Source organism: Thalassophryne amazonica, chromosome 5, assembly GCF_902500255.1.
Source record: "Thalassophryne amazonica chromosome 5, fThaAma1.1, whole genome shotgun sequence".
Taxonomy (NCBI): Eukaryota; Metazoa; Chordata; class Actinopteri; order Batrachoidiformes; family Batrachoididae; genus Thalassophryne; species Thalassophryne amazonica.
The window spans coordinates 129,644,420-129,668,517 of NC_047107.1; the positions used below are offsets into that span (position 1 = coordinate 129,644,420).

Below are 24,098 nucleotides of genomic sequence, written 5' to 3' on the forward strand. Positions count from 1 at the left end.
AGTCACCATTTGTTTTATTATACATCTGTGTAGTTAATAAAATTATATTTACGGATGATTAGTTCGCGCGCACACGTGAAAAAACTGTCTGCTGCCACTGCTGCTGCTCTCCCCAGAGAGGAAGAGTCTGACACATCAGAGGAGGAGTTTTAAGGTTGATATAAGACTGACTTTTGGTTGTGCAAGTAACTATTTTTGGTGCAAGTAATTTTTTTGTTACTAGCACCAGTGCAAGTAGGTTAAAAAATGTATTTCCACCCCTGCATTTTTATTCTCTTTCTTATGAATAGTTTTTTATTTATCTGTTTTATTCTTTTACTTCTGCTTTTAATTATGTATTTGACTTTTTAAAATTCATTTTTAATTATATATTTAAATTTGATCTTGTATCGTTTCATGTAAGTCGCCTTGCGATGGCTTTTGCTGTGATTTGACGCATTATAAGCTAATTAAATTAATTAAATGTTCATGATGCTGAACGTCTCCTCACATAAATAGGTCGAGCCAAACAACACCAGCATCTTCTGTGCCATCCTCCGGAGGTTTGGAAACTTGGCTTTAAGTGAAGCATAAAAGTCTTCAGTTTTAGAGAGTGAAACTTCTCCTTTAAGATGGCGTCAGACTGAAGAGTGATCAGTTCCAATTGCAGGTCATGCGGTGCTGTTTCAGGGTCGTGTGGCAGGACAAGACACCAGCTGAAGTGACTTGTCAATTTTTTTCAAAGTCAGAGAACCAACAGCAGAATTCTCTGTGCAGGTTGTCCAGTGATTTGCTGTACTTCTCCGTGTTTCAGTTGGCCTCTTTCTGTGTAGCTAGTGTGGGAAAATGAGTGAAAGACTTGTTTGAAATTTGTCTGGAGAATAAAGTCAGCTTGGATTTGAAGGCTTTCACATTTGTGTACGTGTCTTGCACAAGCTGATCTTTCCCCTATAGCTTCGCGTTCAGCTCATTCATGTGGGAAAGTATGTGCCACAGCAAAAGCAAAGTCACAAAGCCAGTTCTTGTCACTCAGCTCAGTGAATTCATCGGATTTCCCCGCTAACTTCAAAAGGAGTTAATCTCCTCTTGAGCTCCCACACTCTTTGAAACACTTTGCCCAAACTTAACCAGCGACATGAGAGTGTTAAAGTAAGTCCTGGTGATCTGCATGGGTTTCCTCTAGGAACGTATGAACTGAGGGGTTCTGGAGTCCTCTTGCATGTATAAAGTTCACAGGTTTTACCGCCGGATTGCCACATGATTAAGCTGCAATACAGACTCACACAGAGATTCCTGATGAATGATGCAGTGAAGGAAAATAACAACTTGATCAGGGTTTAACCTCTTTCACTTATCCTGGATTTTTTTCAGCAGCCTGACGTTTTTTTCCAGTTAAATTTGGCAATCCTTCCGTGGTGACATCAGTTGGCACGTTTACTCCAAGGTAGCTTCATTCGCTCATTCTCAGCAGACACCTTGTCATATACAGTGAGGAAAATAAGTATTTGAACACCCTGTGGTTTTGCAAGTTCTCCCACTTATAAATCATAGAGGGGTCTGAAATTTTCATCTTAGGTGCATGTCCACTGTGAAAGACATAATCTAAAAAAAAAATCCGGAAATCACAATGTATGATTTTTTTTTAAATAATTTATTTGTATGTTACTGCTGCAAATAAGTATTTGAACACCTGTGAAAATCAGTGTTTGGTACAGTAGCCTTTGTTTGCAAATACAGAGGTCATACGTGTCCTATAGTTTTTCACCAGGTTTGCACACACTGCAGCAGGGATTTTGGTCCACTCCTCCATACAGATCTTCTCTAGATCTTTCAGGTTTGAGTTTCAGCTCCCTCCAAAGATTTTCTATTAGTTCAGGTCTGGAGACTGGCCAGGCCACTCCAGGACCTTGAAATGCTTCTTACGGAGCCCCTCCTTAGTTGCCCTGGCTGTGTGTTTGGGGTCATTGTCATGCTGAAGACCCAGCCATGACCCATCTTCAATGCTCTTACTGAGGGAAGGAGGTTGTTTGCCAAAATGTCGCAATACATGACCCCATCCATCCTCCCTTCAATACGGTGCAGTTGTCCTGTCCCCTTTGCAGAAGAGCACCTCCAGATTATGTTTCCACCCCCATGCTTCACGGTTGGGATGGTTTTCTTGGTGTTGTTCTCATCCTTTAAACACGGTAAGTGGAGTTGATTCCAAAAAGCTCTATTCTGGTCTCATCTGACCACATGACCTTCTCCCGTGCCTCCTCTGGATCATCCAGATGGTCACTGGTGAACTTCAAAGGGGCCTGGACATGTGCTGGCTTGAGCAGGGGGACCTTGCTGCCCTGCAGGATTTAAACCATGACAGCATCATGTGTTACTAATGTAAACTTTGTGACTGTGGTCCCAGCTCTCTTCAGGTCATTGAACCAGGTCCTCCTGTAGTTTCTGAGCTTTCTCAGAAGCATCCTTACCCCACAAAGTGAGATCTTGCATGGAATCCCAGACCGAGGGAGATTGACAGTCATCTTGTTTCTTCCACCTTCTAATAAATAATCATAACAGTTGTTGTCTTCTACCAAGCTGCTTGTCTGTTGTCCTGTAGTCCATCCCAGCCTTGTGCAGGTCTACAGTTTTGTCCCTGGTGTCCTTACAGCTCTTTGGTCTTGGCTATGGTGGACAGGATGGAGTGTGATTGATTGAGTGTGTGAACAGGTGTCTTTTATACAGGTAACAAGTTCAAACAGGTGCAATTAATACAGGTAAAGAGTGCAGAATAAGAGGGCTTCTTAAAGAAAAATTAACAGGTCTGTGTGAGACAGAATTCTTGCTGATTGGTAGGTGATCAAATACTTATTTGCAGCAGTAACATACAAATAAATTATAAAAAAAAAAAAATCATACATTGTGATTTCCGGATTTTTTATTTTTTATTGATTTATTTATTTTTTAGATTATGTCTCTCACAGTGGACATGCACCTAAGATGAAAATTTCAGACCCCTCCATGATTTCTAAGTGGGAGAACTTGCAAAACCGCAGGGTGTTCAAATACTTATTTTCCTCACTGTAAGTCCTCTCCCCACTTCTTTCCTTTCAGGGACTCCATGGTTAAAAACTCTTCCATTATCTCAAAATCTACATTAGGAGCAGAGCAGTGTCTTTTATGCACGCACTGTATTGTGCAGGAGAGTAAACTCATTAACGAGTGGAGACTGAACGTGAGAGGGGCGCCAGCGCTTGTAGTTGTGCAAAGAGAATTTTGAAATGCTCAAAAAAATCCTTCACGCATAAATGTCATGCAACAAACGTAAAGTGGTAGTGAATGTTGCGCGATCTACTTGCCAACACTATGTGCAGCTCATCAAGATGAGTAAATAGGTAAACAGTGAGTGGTTGCATCAGTGCACCGCATCAGAGCGCAGCTCATCTGAATGATTATAACGAGATGTTAAATCTATCACAAACATACTTTTACAACTGCACACAAGAAGGAAAGATCAGATTCAGACAACTTTATTGATCCCTAAAGGGCAATTCATTTCACACCCTCAGACAAATATACAGCAATTAATCCACAATTATTACTAGTTGAACATAATAATGGTAAACATGGGAATTAAAACAACCGCACATATACATTTGATTGTTTATGTACGCTAAACTTTGAAACAGTCCGTCATCCGAATTGAGGAAATGAGTGGGCGGGGGGGGGGGGGGGGACATATTTTCTTTTCAGTTCATAAAATGTTGGGCTTTTGAGACAAAACTCTGAATGTTGATAAATCAGGATGGTGCTAAATAAAATAATGGGTTGTTCATGACAAATGCAATGCAAATCAGCAGTTAGGCTGCATTATTTTGAACTAGGCCATATAATAAGTCTGTTTATGTAACTTTAAATAAATAAACTATGAAGGAGCAGTTTTGCGCTGCAGTTTCACTTCTGTGTGCAGTTTGGTCTTTTTCGTCTCACACCTGTTGAACTTAATTTGACGTTAGAATTTTACTTTTTCATTTTGCCTTCCCCGTGTTCATTTTCTTCCTCTCTTTTCCAGTCGTGGGATGTATTTTTTCGGAATGCCAATGCCGGAGCTCCTCCCGGGTTGGCCTACCAGTCTCCTCTGGGTCTGTCGGTGGAGGCGGGTCTTATCGCCCCCCAGGTTTCGTCTTTGGTCGGAGCTGAGTCCAATGTGGAGAAGTTGGTGGAAGATCATTTGGCCGTCCAGTCCCTCATCAGAGCCTACCAGGTACACACACACGTTGCATTTGCATTCATTACTAGTCTTTGTGATGACCTACAGGGGGCAACAGTGGTAATTCTCTCGACTGCGTATAGGAAAAGTCAACCCAGAATACATTGCTTCAACATCCAGGGAAGTGATGGTCTAGTGGTTAAGGTGTCTGGCTTGAGACCAGAAGATCCTTGGTTCAAATCCCCGCCTGACTGGAAAATCACTAAGGGCCCTTTGGCAAGGCCTTTAATCCCCTATTGCTCCCAGTGTGTAGTGAGCGCCTTGTATGGCAGCATCCTGACATCAGGGTGAATGTGAGGCATAATTTTAAAGCGCTTTGAGCGTCTGATGCAGATGGAAAAGCACTATATAAATGCAGTCCTTTTACCATTGCTTCATCACAATGAAGGCTTGGAAAAGAAGTGACATTGGGTTAACGATCTCAGGGGGATGGCTGTGGCCACGAGTCTTTGAAGCAGTTAGCACTGCTAGCTGTTAGTGATATCTGTGTTTACAGGCTCATTGAATGAAGCTGGACAAATAAAAGAAAAAGAAGACACAAAGGTGATGGCATCATGGGGAACTTTGAAATCTCAAACTGTACAAAGCCCAAAGCGTTAACAGACAGCACAGGGCTGCAAAACCTCTGTCTGTAAATGGATTTCTGTCCAAATATGTTTCGATGTTACGTTTGTCATATAAAACTGCAGGGTTCAACCCAGGCGTCACGGTGTCATCTCGCAATGTTTTAACACAAAAATTGGTGGGACTCTGATGGCATGCAACCAGACGACAAAATCATAAAGCACAAGCATTACACGAAGCCCGATGATCACAGGGCGATCGCTGTATTTTTTGTTTCATCGTGGCGGTGACCACAGCCCATGTAGTCTATGAGGGGCAGCTAGAAAAACATCCCAATGTACAGGGCGCTACGCTTACTGGTTCGCCCAGAGAAGGGATACACCGGCACAGAGCATCACGTAGGTTGGTGCACAGCCATTTCAGTCGATGCTGTCTGCCGCAGGATCGAGCAGATCCGAGGCTAAGAACAATGCTGCAGCCCCTGTGGCGGAACAGGGAGGCTTTTAAGAAGAAAACAACAGAGCGGAAGTCGATTTTGACGCTGAATAGCGGCATGCATTATTTCCTTTCTTCTATGTTTTAAAGGGCATAAAAGTAAGTCCTTTCAGCTGCTCCCTTGTTTGTCACTCACGGTCGGCACAGAAGATCCAAGGTGGATCTGCATGTTGATTTGGCACAAGTTTTACGCGGGATGCCCTTATTAATTTGACTCCCCATTACATGGAGAAAGGTGGCAGGGCTGGGGTTTGAACCCGGAACCTTCCTCACTGAAACCAAGCACACCATTTGGCTACTGCTACTTGGCCACCACATGTCGCCTGAAATCATATAATTTCTGAGTGTTTCTTACAGCGTTTATGTAGCTTTGAGGAAAATGTCCCAGTGCTCGCTAGACTGTAATGTAACTAATGTTAAGAAAGGCACCACAGATTAATTTCAGAGTTTCCATTAATGTTATGTCATGTTATGATGACCCATTTTTAAGTGATAACTATTCATTTTTATGCATTCATGGTAAAATCAGCAGCAGCTGCTTTCTACTGTGAGAAAACTTAGTGTACGTTTATTATGAACACAGCCAATTAAAACTAGTCTCTGCTAGAGGCTCAGCTTTGTGCATGCTTATAATTGTTGTCATCGATATAACTGTGAAAAATCTAAGAAATACATCTTTGTGATCAGATAGCCTGAAAAACAACGGAGAGATGCGTGACACTGTGCGTGCTGTGTCGTTACAGAACAGACTTGCACACATCAAGACACTCTCTCAAAGTAAAGTAAAAATAAAGCCTACCAGCTCCAGTGACAAGAACTAAGTACAAAAGAGGGAAGAAAACTGAATAGGGCACTCACCTGCTTGTAGAATTATTTCCAAGATTAAATACATAAAGTTCACTCCTATCGAAGACGTTGGGCACAAATCTTTCTCGATCGCCAGCCGGTGTCACAGAGCTCCTCCCAAAGTTCTCATGATGCTGATATGTTAGAAAAAAGTCCATTATCTTCTGAAAATAACACATTCTGACTTTTTTTCAATGTAAGAAATCCATCTGCATGTTCAGGCAGCCTGTCAAAACAGCAAACAGGCCTTCTCCCATTGACTTTGCTTGGTGAAAAAAATATGGACTTGATGAACATTAAAATGATTATTTTATCATTATTATTTTGAAGTTACATTGTTTATTTATTTTGAGGTTATATGATTTAAACTGTTGCATCAGTTTACAGGGCTGTGAAAACTGCAGATCCATGAAATTTCACAGATTTCATTGGGGGCGGGGGTTGTTGTACTCTGTAATTGTGAGCATCACTGATTTTTTTAAAATGTCTATCGCAAAGCGTTCTTTCTTTTTCGACATCGTGCACGTTTTATAAGTCCGCGGACACTGATCTTCATGGAGGATAAATGCCCCCCAATTCTGCCTGTTACGTTAGTTGTCGTAAAGTGGGACTGGTTGGTTGCTGCGGTGACGCTGTGTGGCTCTTGCGAGACGCTTAAGCATTTACCATGTGGACTTTGCAACTTTTAGAGCTCTCAGGTTTTTAAAATAAGAATTTTGCAGCATGTCTATGTCACGACGTGAAATCAGACAGAGAAGATGGCGAGAAAAATGGTTTGAAAAAGTCTAAGAACAAGAATTTGTGGAATTGTCATTGGCTTCATCAGCACACCTGAAAGAACAGGAAAAACGAGCTGTGCCCTCATTAAACACGATAAGAATTTTTCTCTCTGGAAATAAACGTGCTGTTCAAACAGGATTTTAGACAAGATTGTGACTTTTCTTTGATTAATCTAGACTTTCTTTGGAAAAAAAGATTGTGGCTTTGAATGGATTTACATGAATTTGCACAAGAATGTAAAGTTTTTATTAATGTAGACTTTTTTTCATGGGAAAAAGACACTGTGACTTTGAGTGGATTTACAGGAATTTACACAAGAATATGTGACTTTTTTTAACAATAATGTATGTTGTTAATATTTTACCATGATTTTCAAAATATTCTCCAAGCTTTAGCTGTGGTTAATGCATAATTTGGTTTACAATTAAAAGGAAAATTATTCCAGGTCCTACTCCCACGTCGTATTCTGTTATTTCATCATGATCATTGACAGTTCAAATGAAAGGTTGAATCTAGGATCATTTAAATATGCACTCATTTTGAGATTTTTTTTTTCTTCCAGGAAATGCTGAAAATGTATCATTAGATAAAAAAATTTATTTGGTTTCTGGGGCCCCACAGGGCTACGGCCCCCAGACCCCCTGCAAATTTTCCTTGGATTTCAGAATTTTCATTTCACAGCCCTGGTTTTAAATGACTTTAACGTGGCAGTCAGTCCATTTGTGGAAACTTAATTACAGACAATACATACAAGATAGTAAAAATATTTTAATGAAATCAAGACTTGAGCCATATTTTTGTTCCAGTATAAAAGTTAAATACCACTGTGTTTTAAAACAAGAAAAACTGGCCAAAGGGCTCTCAGAATGCACTAAATTGCACCATTTCTTTCAAATTTCCTGGGGGCATGCTCCCAGACCCCACTAAGGGACCTTGCACTAGTGCTGTGCTCAGTACTTTGTTGATGCACCTTTGGCAGCAATTACAGCCTCAAGTCTTCTTGAATATGATGCCACAAGCTTGGTGCACCTATCTTTGGACAGTTTGGTCCATTCCTCTTTGCAGCAGCTCTCAAGCTCCATCAGGTTGGATGGGGAGCGTCGGTGCACAGACATTTTCACATCTCTCCAGAGATGTTCAGTCGGATTCAAGTCTGGACTCTGGCTGGACCACTCAAGGACATTCACAGAGTTGTCCTGAAGCCACTCCTTTGATATCTTGGCTGTGTGTTTAGGGTCATTGTCCTCCTGAAAGATGAACCATCGCCCAGTCTCAGGTCAAGAGTACTCTGGAGCAGGTTTTCATCCAGGATGTCTATGTACTTGGCTGCATTCATCTTTCCCTCAATCCTGACTAGTCTCCCAGTTCCTGCTGCTGAAAAACATCCCCACAGCATGATGCTGCCACCACCATGCTTCCCTGTAGGGATGGTGCCTGGTTTCCTCCAAACATGATGCCAAAGAGTTCAATCTTTGTCTCATCAGACCAGATAATTTTGTTTCTCATGGTCTGAGAGTACTTCAGGTGCCTTTTGTCAAACTCCAGGTGGGCCGCCATGTGCCTTTTACTAAGGAGTGGCTTCTGTCTGGCCACTCTGCCATACAGGCCTGATTGGTGGATTGCTGCAGAGATGGTTGTCCTTCTGGAAGGTTCTCCTCTCTCCACAGAGGAATGCTGGAGCTCTGACAGAGTGACCATCAGGTTCTTGGTCACCTCCCTGACTAAGGTCCTTCTCCCGAATCGCTCAGTTTAGACGCGTGACCAGCTCTAGGAAGAGTCCTGGTGGATCTGAACTTCTTCCATTTACATATGATAGAGGCCACTGTGCTCATTGGCACCTTCAAAGCAGCAGAAATATTTCTGTACCCTTCCCCAGATTTGTGCCTCCAGACAATCCTGTCTCAGAGGTCTACAGACAGTTCCTTTGACTTCATGCTTGGTTTGTTCTCTGACTGTCAACTGTGGGACCTTATATGTAGACAGGTGTGTGCCTTTCCAAATCATGTCCAATCAACTGAATTGACTGCAGGTGGACTCCAGTTAAGCTGCAGAAACATCTCAAGGATGATCAGTGGAAACAGGAGGTACCTGAGCTCAATTCTGAGCTTCATGGCAAAGGCTGTGAATAGATATGGACATGTGATTTCTTAATTATTTATTTTTTTAAATAAATTTGCAAAAATCTCAAAAGTTTTTTTTCACATTGTCATTATGGGGTATTGTGTGTAGACATTTGATGAAAAAATAATGAATTGTATCCATTTTGGAATAAGGCTGTAACGCAACAAAATGTGGCAAAACTGAAGTGCTGTGAATACTTCATGGGTGCAAAAGCTTGAACTTTACATGCTGTATGCTTTGTGAGCACTGTTTAACTATTTAAGGTGTGACAGATTAATTTTCTAATACTTCATTTTACACAAACAAAAAAAAATCACCGACTTGCGTTTCTTAATATATGCTTTTCTTTTGGTATATCGCTTGTCTTATTAGGAAAAAAATATACAGTACACTTTCTACATAAATACACAAGTTCTCTGTTCTTCCTGCTCTGACTGTGGAGGCCCCCCATTATTGGCTTTCACATTTTATAATTCAATAAGAATAAAATTTAAACCACGGTCAGTGTTCCTGAGAACTGAGAGTGGTACTTTTAGTGCAGCTTCACCCTGTCAAACTTCATTTTTGTTTATATTAAGACACAATCAGTTGTTATAAAAGTGAAATGTTAGGATCAGTGTAGAGACGGAATAGGAACAATCAAATCCAAATATGTGGTTCCATGAAATAGTAATCACACCGTATTCTAATCCATGTGACAGACTCAGACTCCGTCATCTGACCAGTATGGGAACATAGGCTTTTTATAACAAATATGAGCAAGAAAATGGGACTGAGGACTATCTCTCGTTTAGCTTATCAATGCATCTAATGTTTAATAATTGAATGGGTTGAAAATTGTCCAGAGTTTGACTGGTTCTGTGTGTGTAATTAAACTGAAGAAGTTCAAATTTTATGTAAATGTTTGGGTCAACGTGCTCCAGAGTTTCTCAGCCTTGAAGTTGTGGCGCCAAAATGCCTTTGGCACAGAGTGACATCATACGCGGGCTAATCATGAGTGCCTTTGTCAGTGGGTTATGGAGGGTTTGATTCGTGGCTGTAAGCTCGGAGGTAAACCCGCGGTGAAGCGGGTGAAGAAGGTTGAGAAACTCTGTCGCGGTTAGCCGATGATGTTTGTCGATAACCTGATGTGTGTGTTTAGGTGACGGGGCATCACATTGCCCAGTTGGATCCTCTGGGAATCAGCTGTGTCAATTTTGATGATGCTCCGGTCAATGCCGGCTTCCATCACGTTGGTGAGAACGCCAGAAGAGAACAAAAAGAACTTCCTGCCTGTGGCGCTAACGTTGTTTTTCCCTCCCACCCTCCCTGTTCTTCTTCTTCTCCTCCTCTCTCTGCTCTTCTAACATCTTACCTTTCTGTCCAAACACTTGCTTCGTCTCTGTTCTGTCTCTTAATCTTTTTTCTCTCGTGCTCTCCTGTGTTTTCTGACTTTCTGGATCTTTCCCTTCGCCCTCTTTCCCTTCATTCCTTCTCTTTCGGCCGCTTCTTTTTGTTGCCTGTCATTCACCATCTTCATTTCGCTCGGTCTCGTTCACTCCTCCATCCCCTCTTCCTCCTGTCCCGGGTGGGCTCTGCATTGTTGTCACCTCCTGTAGATCCGAGGGCACCATGTGGCCCAGTTGGACCCCCTTGGCATCATGGACGCTGATCTGGACTCGTGTGTCCCCACTGACATTATCACCTCCTCTGACAAGCTGGGTGAGGAGCTCAACCCTCAGAAAGCAACCAGATCTCCTCTGTCCCCGCTCTGTGTCCTCCTGCTCTGCCTCAGTCTCTGGCTCTGTGGTTCTAGGATTTAAAGCTTTACTGGGGAAGGTTGAAGACTGCTTTTGGAACTTAGTTTTGAACTCAAACCTTCTTGTACACTTGGAAAGTTTTGAGAAACTTCTTGTGTACTCTGAATGTTTGTCCAACTTTTCCTTTTACCAAACACACTTGGTAACTTCCCACCAAGCTCCAGGAACCTTGAGACGGTTAATGTTTCAGGATTCGGATTAAGACTTTAATTTAAAGATAGGAGACTTTGTGACTTAGAAAAGTAAGTATTTCCTTGTCTCTGGAACATTCGGACACTGGAGACTTTTCTGAAAGTTTTTTTTGGGGTGGAGGTTGAGTCATGGGAAGTGTGCCTCCGATCACTGTTAATCATGATCCTATTTTCCATTAATCCTTTTAACTCTTTGATTAACCTTTAAGGAACGATGGCACTCTGCCATTTATCTTATTGGTCACAGGTATTCTGATCAACATGTCACATCACCATTAGCCAAGATGTTCTTTCCCCCATCAAACCGAAATACAGAAAACAGGGCTGTGAAAACTTCGCGGATTTCATCATGGGGGGGGTGGTGTTAGTGATGTACTCTTTAATCGTGAACATCACTGACTTTTTAAAATGCTTATCGCGCAACGTTCTCTTTTTTTACGACAAAGTGTAAGTTTTATAAGTCCGCAGACACTGATCTGTGTGTTAGATACAAGTCAGTTTCCTCTGATCTACGGAGTTTCTTGGAGGAAAAATGCCACTCAAAGCGTAGCTGTTACGACAGTTGTCGTAAAGCAGGACTGGTTGGTTGCTGCGGCGACGCTGTGTGGCTCCTATGCGACGCTTAAGCTAAACTTAGCATGTGGACATCCCAAACTTTTAGAGCTCTCAAGATTTGTGCAGCATGTCTGTGCCACGGAGCGACGTCGCACAGAGAGAAGATGGTGAGAAAGACTGTTTGAAAAAGTCTTATAAGGACAAGAATCCGTGGAATCGTCGCTGGCTTCATCAACACACCTGAAAGATAAAAGAAACGGGAAAAGTGAACTGTGACCTCTCAGGAAAACACGGTAAGAATTTTTCTCTCCCTGGAAAATAAACATTCTGCTGTTCAAACAGGATTTTAGACAAGATTATGTGACTTTTTTTCACTAATCTAGACTTTCTTTCATTGTAAAAAAGACATTGTGGCTTTGAATGGATTTAGGCTGCATGAATTTACACAAGAATATGTGACTTTTTACTATAAGGTATGTTATTGATATTTTACCGTGAATTTCCAAATATTCTACAAGCTTTAGCTGTGGTTTTTGAAATGCTGTAACAGTCTTTTCAGTCTTCATAAATTTCGTGTAGTTTAATTGTTCTGAGGTAATGTATAATTTGGTTTACAATTAAAAGGAAAATCATTCCAGGTCCTACTTCCACGTCATATTCTGTTATTTCAACATCATTATTGACAGGTCAAATGAAAGGTTGAATGTAGGATCATTTAAATATCCACTAATTGAGATTTGTTCTTCCAGGAGATGCTGAAAAAGTATGATTAGACAAAAAATGTAATTCTGGGGCCCCACAGGGCCCTAGACCCCGGCTCCTGGGGAGCTGTACCCCCCCCCCCGCAAATTTTCCTCGGATTTCACAATGTTCATTTCACAGCCCTAAGAAAAAGTCTTTACATATTTATTAGCGCAAACGTCCAAACTATGAGTGCCAGTCACGAGGTTAAGTGGACTGCATTTATATAGCGCTTTTCTATCTGCATCAGATGCTCAAAGTGCTTTACAGTTATGCCTCACATTCACCCCAATGTCAGGGTGCTGCCATGCAAGGCGCTCCCTACACACCGGGAGCCATCGGGGATTAAAGACCTTGCCCAAGGGCCCTTAGTGATTTTCCAGTCAGGTGGGGATTTGAACCGAGGATCTTCTGGTCTCAAGCCCAACACCTTAACCACTAGACCATCACCTCCCCCAAGGTTCTATAGCGCATTATTGCCGTAGGCCTTAGCTAGCAAACGGCATGTTGCTGCCGTGGGCCTTAGCTAGCAAACGGCATGTTGCTGCCGTGGGCCTTAGCTAGCAAACGGCATGTTGCTGCCGTGGGCCTTAGCTAGCAAACGGCATGTTGCTGCCATAGCACAAAGCTAGGAAATGGCTGGTTACTACCATAGGCCTTAGCTGGCACAGTCAAACAGCACGGTGGTACTGCCATAGGCATTGGCTGGCACAGTCAAAAGGTATGATGTTACTGTCGTAAGCGTTGGCTGGCACAGTCAGTAGGCACGTTGCCGCTGTAGGCGCTGGCTGCTGCAGTCCAGCGGCATGATGGTAGGAGTTTTTTGAGTGACTGTAGAAACCCCCGCTTGTAGCTTTAGTCGACATACTTGGCTGTGCTTTTAAGCTGTGGCTTTTTGGCTTTTAGTTTCTGGAAGTTCAGCTTCTGTTTTGAGGTGTTCTGACGTCATCTTGAGCAGCTGCTGGCTGGCTTCTGATTGGCTTTTGAGGCCTGATCGCTGTAGAGACACTGAGGTTACAGACCAGCTTAAGGGAACAAAATGCTCTGACCGGACCTGCTGACAGTGTCATGGAGATGAGGTCTGTCTCAAATTCAGGAACTTTGTGGGTAGAAACCGGCTTCAGACAGGCTAACGCTGGATAAATGTTCTGAGCAGCATAAAGAACAGACAAAGTGGCGTTTCACTGTCGTCTGTTTGTAGCTTTAAAAATATAACTGTCTGAAGGGGATTATGGGGATTTGTAGGTTAAAGAAACAAACTTCTTAAAGACACAAACATGAAAATGGCACAGATTTGGATGAATTAATTGTCAGCAGCATACATAAAAACTGGCTCTTTTTATCGCTGTGTCTCTATGGTCTCACTTACCGCTGTCATCTCCTTGCTTCACTAACAGCTAATTAGCTTTAGCTTAGCACACCTGGTCTGCTTTGATCCTCTGTCACGTTGCTATGGTGCTGTGATACAGCCGAGGTTGGTTTGCTGATGGAGTGATGTCTCTTGGTTGTAAATGTGGATCTTATTGATATCTAACATTGTCACTGCAGTTACTAAAGTCAGCCCACTGAGTTGGTTAGTTAGCTAGCTACATGTTAACTAGCTGTTGTGACTGGCCTGGGAGACAGAATCATGAATAGATGTATGTTGATCTAGTTTTCAAACTGATTCCATGCTGTAGGACAGGATTTTATAAATGCTAAGTCTTGTTTTGGACATTGCTTGTTTAATTAGCATCAGTGTTGTCAAAATGTAATTGAGTCTTGGAGCAGATTTGTCATTTCATATCAAAGTTGACCAACTCGTTGCAAAACTTCTGGGTGTATTTTTAGAATAGAATAGAAACTTTGTCATTGCACATATATCCATACAACGAAACTTGTCCTCTGCATTTAAACCGTCCTAAATACAGTTAGACACAATCTAACCACTAGGGGCAGTAGGCAGCCACAGTCCGGCACCCGGGGACCAACTCCAGCTGTAGAGACGCTGCCTTGCTCAGGGGCAGAGAAAGGAGCAGACCATAAATAGACATGGTTGTGACTGTGGGAGGAAACCCACGCTGACATGAGGAAACATGCAAACTTCCACACAGAAAGGGCAGCACCAGTGCTAACCACTAAACCACCGTGCCACTCCTGATCACAGTGAATTGTGTAACAAATAACTTGTTGCCAAAATGCCAATCTGGGCGCTAAGCGGTTAAGCCCACGCGCATCTTCATACAAGCAGTCATACATAATTTCCACTGTTTTTTTTTTTTTTTTTTTCCTTTGAGAGCAGTGATACTTTGGGTTTAGTTAGTTAGTTGCCAATTTCACCTTAATTGAAGGCTGGCAAATACATTCACAAAATGGATCGCCAGTCAGCGACGAACTTTACATCTTTCCAGAGTGCTCCTCTTTTTGTGTGTGTGTGTGTGTGTGTGTGTGTGTGTGTGTGTGTGTGTGTGTGTGTCTGTGTGTGAGAGAGAGAGACCACACTGAGCACTTAAAGTTGAAAATAAAATCTCTGAACTGTTCAGGACAGTGCTGTGTCATCACGTTTCTTTTTTCTCTCTACATCCAGCTGATATGACACAAACACCTTGCTGCCGTCCACTTTGGTTACAGGCAGCAGTTAGAGCCTTCAGCAGAAGGCATCAAACGTCAGAATCTGACATCTATGGCAGTTTTAGACTCCTGGAAAGAACTCCTTTTTCACACCAGACAGCTGCTCTAGTAATGGCAAAGTGCCTTAAAAACAAAACATATGAAACATTGTGTTTCTTGATGTGATGGTTTGTCAGACAGCAGCTGATTTGTGGGTCATGTTTGGCCCTGCCTCCTTTTCTGTGTCGACATGCTTAACCAGGGTGCCTGGACTTAACCATTGAAGAGTAAAGTGTGTGCACCTGGACCCTGAGATCTGCTGGTGATGACTGGGACCGATTGTGACAATGCACAGTAAATTTGGCTGAACTCCAAATCTATAGTTTGTGCTCATGCAGTTTGTGGTATGGAGGTCAGTACCATATTTTCCATTGTGAAAGGGACGGATGGAGTGTGAGATCGATAGACGGATCGGTGCAGCATCTGCAGTGATGTGGTCGCTGTATCGGACCGTCGTGGTGAAGAGAGAGCTGAGCAGGGGGGCAAAGCTCTCCATTTACCGATCGATCTACATTCCGATCCTCACCTATGGTCATGAGATTTGGCTCATGACCGAAAGAACGAGATCGCGAGTATGAGCGGCCGAGATGAATTTCCTCCGCAGGGTGGCTGGGCGCTCCCTTAGAGATAGGGTGAGGAGCTCGGTCATTCAGGAGGAGCTCGGAGTCGAGCTGCTGCTCCTTCACATCGAAAGGAGCCAGTTGAGGTGGCTCGGGCATCTTTTCCAGATGCCCCCTGGACGCCTCGCTGGAGATGTGTTCCGAGTACGTCCCATCAGGAGGAGACCCCGGGGAAGACCCAGGACACGCTGGAGGGACTACGTCTCTCGGCTGGCTTGGGAACGCTTTGGGGTTCCCCCGGAGGAGCTGGGGGAGGTGTGTGTGGATCGGGAGGTCTGGGCGGCTTTGCTTGAGCTGCTGCCCCCGCAACCCGACTCCCAATAAAGCGGAAGAAAATGGATGGATGGAGTTTGGGAAGTACTGCAACACATAGTCCGATGTGACCTATATGCCAAAAAAAAAAAAATCACACAGTCACTAATAGTTATAATTACTGTTTAAATAAGACTTTCCCAGGAGTCAAAGCATTAAACAAAATAAACTCAAATAATAAAATAATAAATGCTAAAAAAAATATATTACAAGAATATATAAAAGTCCCTAATGAAAGAACTGATAATACAGAAAGAAGTGCAAAAAAAATACAAATCAAAACCACTAAATCAGTGTCTGCTAATAAGAAAACAAAGGAGTCTTCAGTCCAGATAGAAATGAGTCCACAGAATCACAGTCTTCTCATGATGGGCAAACACAGTTTGTGCGACATAACCAGCTGACTGTAGAGAGAAACTGCAAGAACAAAGTTCTCCTTCTGTGAGCTGTACTTGCGGAGGTGTCATGGTTCTGTTTTAACCCCTGAATGTTTGGCTCTAGTCCTAGTCTCGGTCTCCCCGCCTGTCTGGGAAACCCCCTGGGTGTCTCTGTGTGGGCCGGTTTTGGTGTGGATTGTGTTTTAGGCACCCAGGAGCTCGCACCCAGCATGTTCTGGTCTCCATCCCACTTTCTCTACCACACGAGTACAAATTGGCGGTCCTGTTTTGTGACTCTGGGATCAGGTGGTAGAGGCTCTGAGATGTCAGGCCTGACCTTGGTTGTGGTAGTTGTGTAGTCATGGCTGTGGGTATTGGGTTTTAGAGGGTCATTGGTCACTAATGTTATCTGGGTATCTCTCCCTTTGCTGCCCCCTGCTGGCGCCACTCCCAGACCTGACTGTGTGCAAGGAGAGGCTGCGAATCCTAACGGTAGGAGGTACGAACAATGAACACGCTGGTGTGTCACTGCGCAGTGCTGCAAAGCCTGAAGCTGACCTTCAGCAGGTCTGCAGGAGCTCGCACGTAGTCTGCTGCTTAGTTACACCTGACAAACATGACATGCATTATCATCGGACGTGTTACAGATGTCGTGGACGCGCCGCTTTGTCCTGTTGGCTGGATCCACCACAGCGTTCCACCATGTTGGCTTCAGCTTAGATCCAATAAATAAGTTCGGTCTAAATGGAACTTAGCAGTTACATATATAATTATAATAAAATGTATTTTTATTAACTTTTAAAAATTATTGTGGATTTTTTTTAACTCTATTTGTGTCCATTTCAAAGTATAAAGAAACCTCTGTAATCCTTTTAACAAATTGGGCTATAATAAGTTTAAATAATTAAAAGATCTTAAATGTTTTTGGTGTCTGGGATTGAGTCCTTTTTTTTCCAGGTTTGACTCTTAAATTTGACCTGTAATTTATGTGGTCAGATTTTTATTATTCTAACGTTTTGTTGTTGTTTTTATCAGCAACTGACACATTTACAGTTTGTATTGTGAGATTTTTGAATTAATGTTGGCGTCTAAACTAAAACTTGAAAATCCAATGCACTACAATCACTTGGACATTACTGACAGTACAAATATATATTTTTATCAGTATTGTAAAAAATTAGAATGATTAGGCTTTTTTTTAGATGGCAAACTGTTTAATTTAAATCTGTAAGGTTTTTACAGTTTTCTCTCTTTTTTTGGAGGCAAATTGATGTCTTGAGCAAAAACATAGCAAAGGACACAAATCAACACTTTTAGGCATCCTTTCTGTTTGCGGCAAACTCGGTGAGGAAGCTGAGGGTGTGGACGCTGACAGATTGACCAATTAGTCTTTAGGATTGTGTTTTTTTTTGTCTGTCTCTTTTAGCCTGTGTAGCTTCATTAGCTTGTAGCTGCTGTGCTGTTTTGTCCGCAGTGATCTGACACACGTGCTGTGAACTGACCCACACAGGTTTGGTTTGTACCTTTTTATATATAAAGTGGCCACAGTTCGTCTGAACTGCATGTTTCAGATAAAAACATTTTCTTTTCAGTTCATAAAATGTTGGGCTTTTGAGACAAAACTCTGAATCTTGACTCAAGCAAATATTTGGGTGTGAGTGAGTGTTGTGCTGACACAAATTACCTCTGTTTGAAAACTCCCGTCCAAAGCTAATTACGAGCGATACGTTAGCGGGCGATGCTCATTTGTTCACGGTTCCATAAAGGTCGATGGAGGAACTAAAGAGAGTAAAGAAACCTTTAGTGGTGATCAGAGTGAGTTCCTTTTTTGCCAAAGGATGATTATAGAAATATCAGTTTTTACCCCGTCCAAAGGGCCTCTCAAATTCCAGAGAGCTGCGGGGGGTGGTCCCAACTGTCCAGAATGTCATTGTCATGGTTACGCAGCATAACTAGTAATTTTTTTAAACCTATTCCTGATTTGACTTTACTGGACTTAATCTCTTCTTAAACATGAAAAATAGAAGACATGATACTATGTAAAACCAAATGAAATCTGCTTTTTTGTTGTTTTTTTTAATAACTGTTTGAGTTTTGTTGTTTATACAGGAAAAAACTGCGAAACTAAGAGGCAAACAATTTCAATTTATTTAATTTATATAATCAATCAATCAATCAATTTTTTTATATAGCGCCAAATCACAACAAACAGTTGCCCCAAGGCGCTTTATATTGTAAGGCAAGGCCATACAATAATTATGTAAAACCCCAACGGTCAAAACGACCCCCTGTGAGCAAGCACTTGGCTACAGTGGGAAGGAAAAACTCCCTTTTAACAGGAAGAAACCTCCAGCAGAACCAGGCTCAGGGAGGGGCAGTCTTCTGCTGGGACTGGTTGGGGCTGAGGGAGAGAACCAGGAAAAAGACATGCTGTGGAGGGGAGCAGAGATCGATCACTAATGATTAAATGCAGAGTGGTGCATACAGAGCAAAAAGAGAAAGAAACAGTGCATCATGGGAACCCCCCAGCAGTCTACGTCTATAGCAGCATAACTAAGGGATGGTTCAGGGTCACCTGATCCAGCCCTAACTATAAGCTTTAGCAAAAAGGAAAGTTTTAAGCCTAATCTTAAAAGTAGAGAGGGTGTCTGTCTCCCTGATCTGAATTGGGAGCTGGTTCCACAGGAGAGGAGCCTGAAAGCTGAAGGCTCTGCCTCCCATTCTACTCTTACAAACCCTAGGAACTACAAGTAAGCCTGCAGTCTGAGAGCGAAGCGCTCTATTGGGGTGATATGGTACTACGAGGTCCCTAAGATAAGATGGGACCTGATTATTCAAAACCTTATAAGTAAGAAGAAGAATTTTAAATTCTATTCTAGAATTAACAGGAAGCCAATGAAGAGAGGCCAATATGGGTGAGATATGCTCTCTCCTTCTAGTCCCCGTCAGTACTCTAGCTGCAGCATTTTGAATTAACTGAAGGCTTTTTAGGGAACTTTTAGGACAACCTGATAATAATGAATTACAATAGTCCAGCCTAGAGGAAATAAATGCATGAATTAGTTTTTCAGCATCACTCTGAGACAAGACCTTTCTGATTTTAGAGATATTGCGTAAATGCAAAAAAGCAGTCCTACATATTTGTTTAATATGCGCTTTGAATGACATATCCTGATCAAAAATGACTCCAAGATTTCTCACAGTATTACTAGAGGTCAGGGTAATGCCATCCAGAGTAAGGATCTGGTTAGACACCATGTTTCTAAGATTTGTGGGGCCAAGTACAATAACTTCAGTTTTATCTGAGTTTAAAAGCAGGAAATTAGAGGTCATCCATGTCTTTATGTCTGTAAGACAATCCTGCAGTTTAGCTAATTGGTGTGTGTCCTCTGGCTTCATGGATAGATAAAGCTGGGTATCATCTGCGTAACAATGAAAATTTAAGCAATACCGTCTAATAATACTGCCTAAGGGAAGCATGTATAAAGTAAATAAAATTGGTCCTAGCACAGAACCTTGTGGAACTCCATAATTAACTTTAGTCTGTGAAGAAGATTCCCCATTTACATGAACAAATTGTAATCTATTAGACAAATATGATTCAAACCACCGCAAAATAAAATTAAAATTTTGTTAGCAAAGAAAGTCATGAAGTCATTACTAGTTAAAGTTAATGGAATACTCAGCTCAATAGAGCTCTGACTCTTTGTCAGCCTGGCTACAGTGCTGAAAAGAAACCTGGGGTTGTTCTTATTTTCTTCAATTAGTGATGAGTAGAAAGATGTCCTAGCTTTACGGAGGGCTTTTTTATAGAGCAACAGACTCTTTTTCCAGGCTAAGTGAAGATCTTCTAAATTAGTGAGACGCCATTTCCTCTCCAACTTACGGGTTATCTGCTTTAAGCTACGAGTTTGTGAGTTATACCACGGAGTCAGACACTTCTGATTTAAAGCTCTCTTTTTCAGAGGAGCTACAGCATCCAAAGTTGTCTTCAATGAGGATGTAAAACTATTGACGAGATACTCTATCTCCCTTACAGAGTTTAGGTAGCTACTCTGCACTGTGTTGGTATATGGCATTAGAGAACATAAAGAAGGAATCATATCCTTAAACCTAGTTACAGCGCTTTCTGAAAGACTTCTAGTGTAATGAAACTTATTCCCCACTGCTGGGTAGTCCATCAGAGTAAATGTAAATGTTATTAAGAAATGATCAGACAGAAGGGAGTTTTCAGGGAATACTGTTAAGTCTTCTATTTCCATACCATAAGTCAGAACAAGATCTAAGATATGATTAAAGTGGTGGGTGGACTCATTTACTTTTTGAGCAAAGCCAATAGAGTCTAATAATAGATTAAATGCAGTGTTGAGGCTGTCATTCTCAGCATCTGTGTGGATGTTAAAATCGCCCACTATAATTATCTTATCTGAGCTAAGCACTAAGTCAGACAAAAGGTCTGAAAATTCACAGAGAAACTCACAGTAACGACCAGGTGGACGATAGATAATAACAAATAAAACTGGTTTTTGGGACTTCCAATTTGGATGGACAAGACTAAGAGACAAGCTTTCAAATGAATTAAAGCTCTGTCTGGGTTTTGGATTAATTAATAAGCTGGAATGGAAGATTGCTGCTAATCCTCCGCCCCGGCCCGTGCTACGAGCATTCTGACAGTTAGTGTGACTCGGGGGTGTTGACTCATTTAAACTAACATATTCATCCTGCTGTAACCAGGTTTCTGTTAGGCAGAATAAATCAATATGTTGATCAATTATTATATCATTTACCAAGAGGGACTTAGAAGAGAGAGACCTAATGTTTAATAGACCACATTTAACTGTTTTAGTCTGTGGTGCAGTTGAAGGTGCTATATTATTTTTTCTTTTTGAATTTTATGCTTAAATAGATTTTTGCTGGTTATTGGTAGTCTGGGAGCAGGCACCGTCTCTACGGGGATGGGGTAATGAGGGGATGGCAGGGGGAGAGAAGCTGCAGAGAGGTGTGTAAGACTACAACTCTGCTTCCTGGTCCCAACCCTGGATAGTCACGGTTTGGAGGATTTAAGAAAATTGGCCAGATTTCTAGAAATGAGAGCTGCTCCATCCAAAGTGGGATGGATGCCGTCTCTCCTAACAAGACCAGGTTTTCCCCAGAAGCTTTGCCAATTATCTATGAAGCCCACCTCATTTTTTGGACACCACTCAGACAGCCAGCAATTCAAGGAGAACATGCGGCTAAACATGTCACTCCCGGTCCGATAGGGGAGGGGCCCAGAGAAAACTACAGAGTCCGACATTGTTTTTGCAAAGTTACACACCGATTTAATGTTAATTTTAGTGACCTCCGATTGGCGTAACCGGGTGTCATTACTGCCGACGTGAATTACAATCTTACCAAATTTACGCTTAGCCTTAGCCAGCAGTTTCAAATTTCCTTCAGTGTCGCCTGCTCTGGCCCCCGGAAGACAATTGACTATGGTTGCTGGTGTCGCTAACTTCACATTTCTCAAAACAGAGTCGCCAATAACCAGAGTTTGATCCTCGGCGGGTGTGTCGTCGAGTGGGAAAAAACGGTTAGAGATGTGAACGGGTTGGCGGTGTACACGGGGCTTCTGTTTAGGGCTACGCTTCCTCCTCACAGTCACCCAGTCAGCCTGCTTTCCCGGCTGCTCGGGATCTGCCAGGGGGTAACTAACGGCGGCTAAGCTACCTTGGTCCGCACCGACTACAGGGGCCTTGCTAGCTGTAGAATTTTCCACGGTGCGGAGCCGAGTCTCCAATTCGCCCAGCCTGGCCTCCAAAGCTACGAATAAGCTACACTTATTACAAGTACCATTACTGCTAAAGGAGGCCGAGGAATAACTAAACATTTCACACCCAGAGCAGAAAAGTGTGGGAGAGACAGGAGAAGCCGCCATGCTAAATCGGCTAAGAGCTAGTAGCTACGCTAAGCTAGCGGATTCCTAAAAACACGCAAAGTGAATAATGTGTAAATAATTTAGAGGTGATTCAGCAGAAGGAGTGCTTTAGTTAAGGCACGTAAAGATTACACTGGGAAACAAATCGTAATCTAGATAACTAGATCAATCTAACTGCGCAGATTAAACAGCTAACAGATACAGAAAAAACACCGCTGTGCTCCGGAACAGGAAGTGATACAATACCGCAGTGAGAGCCAACCACCAGTAGAGGCCAGAACACCAGTAATATAGCGCTAAATCACAACAAAGATACCTCTAGGTGCTTCACACAATTAAAGCCCCTTTCATATTGGCGCATTCATAGAGCTGCGTATTGCAGTGTTATTTAAATACGCCTGAAATGTGTGCATACTCAACCTTTTTCAGTGTTTGTTTCATACTTGCAGCTGTGTGTGTTCGCTCACACAGTCGCGTGTACCATGCTACTATTAAACCTGTTCAGTGCTATGTTCTGCCTCTGTGGAAGTGCGCTCGTCTGATGAGCGCACCGACATGCAGCATGTGCGCTTTTATTTTAAAGTCACAGGTTTGATCAGACACACAGAGAGAGAGAGAGAGAGAGAGACACAGAGTGAGAGTGAGGGAGAGCACGCACGCGAGAGAGAGAGTAAGCGACCGACCTACTGTTTCTGTTGTGTTTCTGGATTTCTGAGTTGAGGTTCGATTCCCTGTTCTGATCACACACAGGTGCTGTGGGCTGTGTGATCATGTTCTCAGCTGATTCACTCTGGATTCATGCACTCAGTTTTTGGTTGTGTACAGGAGTGCCGTGTTGCACAGACCTGCTTCAAACTGTGTCCAGCGCTCTACGCCGAAGAAAATTAAACATGTTTAATTTCTTCCGTCCTACGCCCTTAGCCCTCAACATACTGCTGCGTAGCGAAAAAAACTCGACGTAGAGCTGCTAAAAGTGGGTGTAGAACTGCTCAACTCAGCATAGACAATACACCACAATGAGCAGCTCTACGAATAATCCAATGTGAAAGGGGCTTAAGGTCTAACCTTACCAACCCCCAGAGCAACAGTGGTAAGAAAAACAACTCCCTCTGATGATTTGAGGAAGAAGCCTCAAGCAGACCAGACTCAAAGGGGTGACCCTCTGCTTGGGACATGCTACAGACAACAAAACAAATATACAGGAAATGTTGCCGGTGCACAGGACAGGAGGGTTTCAGAAACAGACACCACACCCATCTCTGGAAGGAGCCGCACCTCAAACACAGAGAAAAAAGAATCGGGCATCAGAAAGACAAGAAATAAAGTATAATTTGTCAGCATTAAACAACAAGAAAAACAGAAAAAATGCTAAGGTGATCGCCGGCCACTAGCCCTAAGCTTCACTAACAGACCCAGACTTTAAAGTTGAGACCACAGCACGCTCTGTTTACTAATAAAATTAATTTAAGAGTAAAAAGCATAGTAACATACTATGTCAGTATGCTAGACATACGAAAGAGAAAATAAGTGCATCTTAATTCTGGACTTGGAAGTCTACAAAATCTGTCTTATTGATGCAGGGAGATCATTCCACAGAACAGGGGCACGATAAGAGAAAGCTCTGTGACCTGCAGACTTTTTATTCACCCAGGATTTCAGGTATTTTCAGGTATTCAGTTTAGTAGCAGAACCTTAAAATCTGATCTCACTGGGACAGGAAGCCAGTGAAGAGACACCAAAATGGGTGTAATGTGGTCAAACTTTGTGCTTCGTGTCAAAAGTCTGGCAGCAGCATTTTGAACCAATTGGAGAGCCCTAATGCTGGACTGTGGTAAACCAGAAAATAGAACATTGCAGTAGTCCAATCTAGAAGAGATAAACGCATGAATCAGGGTCTCAGCATCAG

At 42.4% G+C, this 24,098-nt stretch overlaps 1 protein-coding gene across 3 annotated transcripts in view; it reads left to right on the top strand.

Moving 5' to 3' along the window:
• The window catches only part of ogdha (oxoglutarate (alpha-ketoglutarate) dehydrogenase a (lipoamide)), a 129,307-nt gene that overhangs the window by 43,056 nt on the left and 62,153 nt on the right, over positions 1-24,098 (top strand). For 2 of the 3 annotated variants that reach the window (XM_034171371.1, XM_034171372.1), the window contains exons 3-4: positions 4,028-4,219; positions 10,630-10,732. In XM_034171371.1, the coding sequence (XP_034027262.1) occupies positions 4,028-4,219; positions 10,630-10,732 (295 nt within the window). Of the gene's footprint in view, positions 1-4,027; positions 4,220-10,172; positions 10,267-10,629; positions 10,733-24,098 lie in introns of all 3 variants that reach the window. The other variant, XM_034171373.1, reaches the window with a different exon arrangement.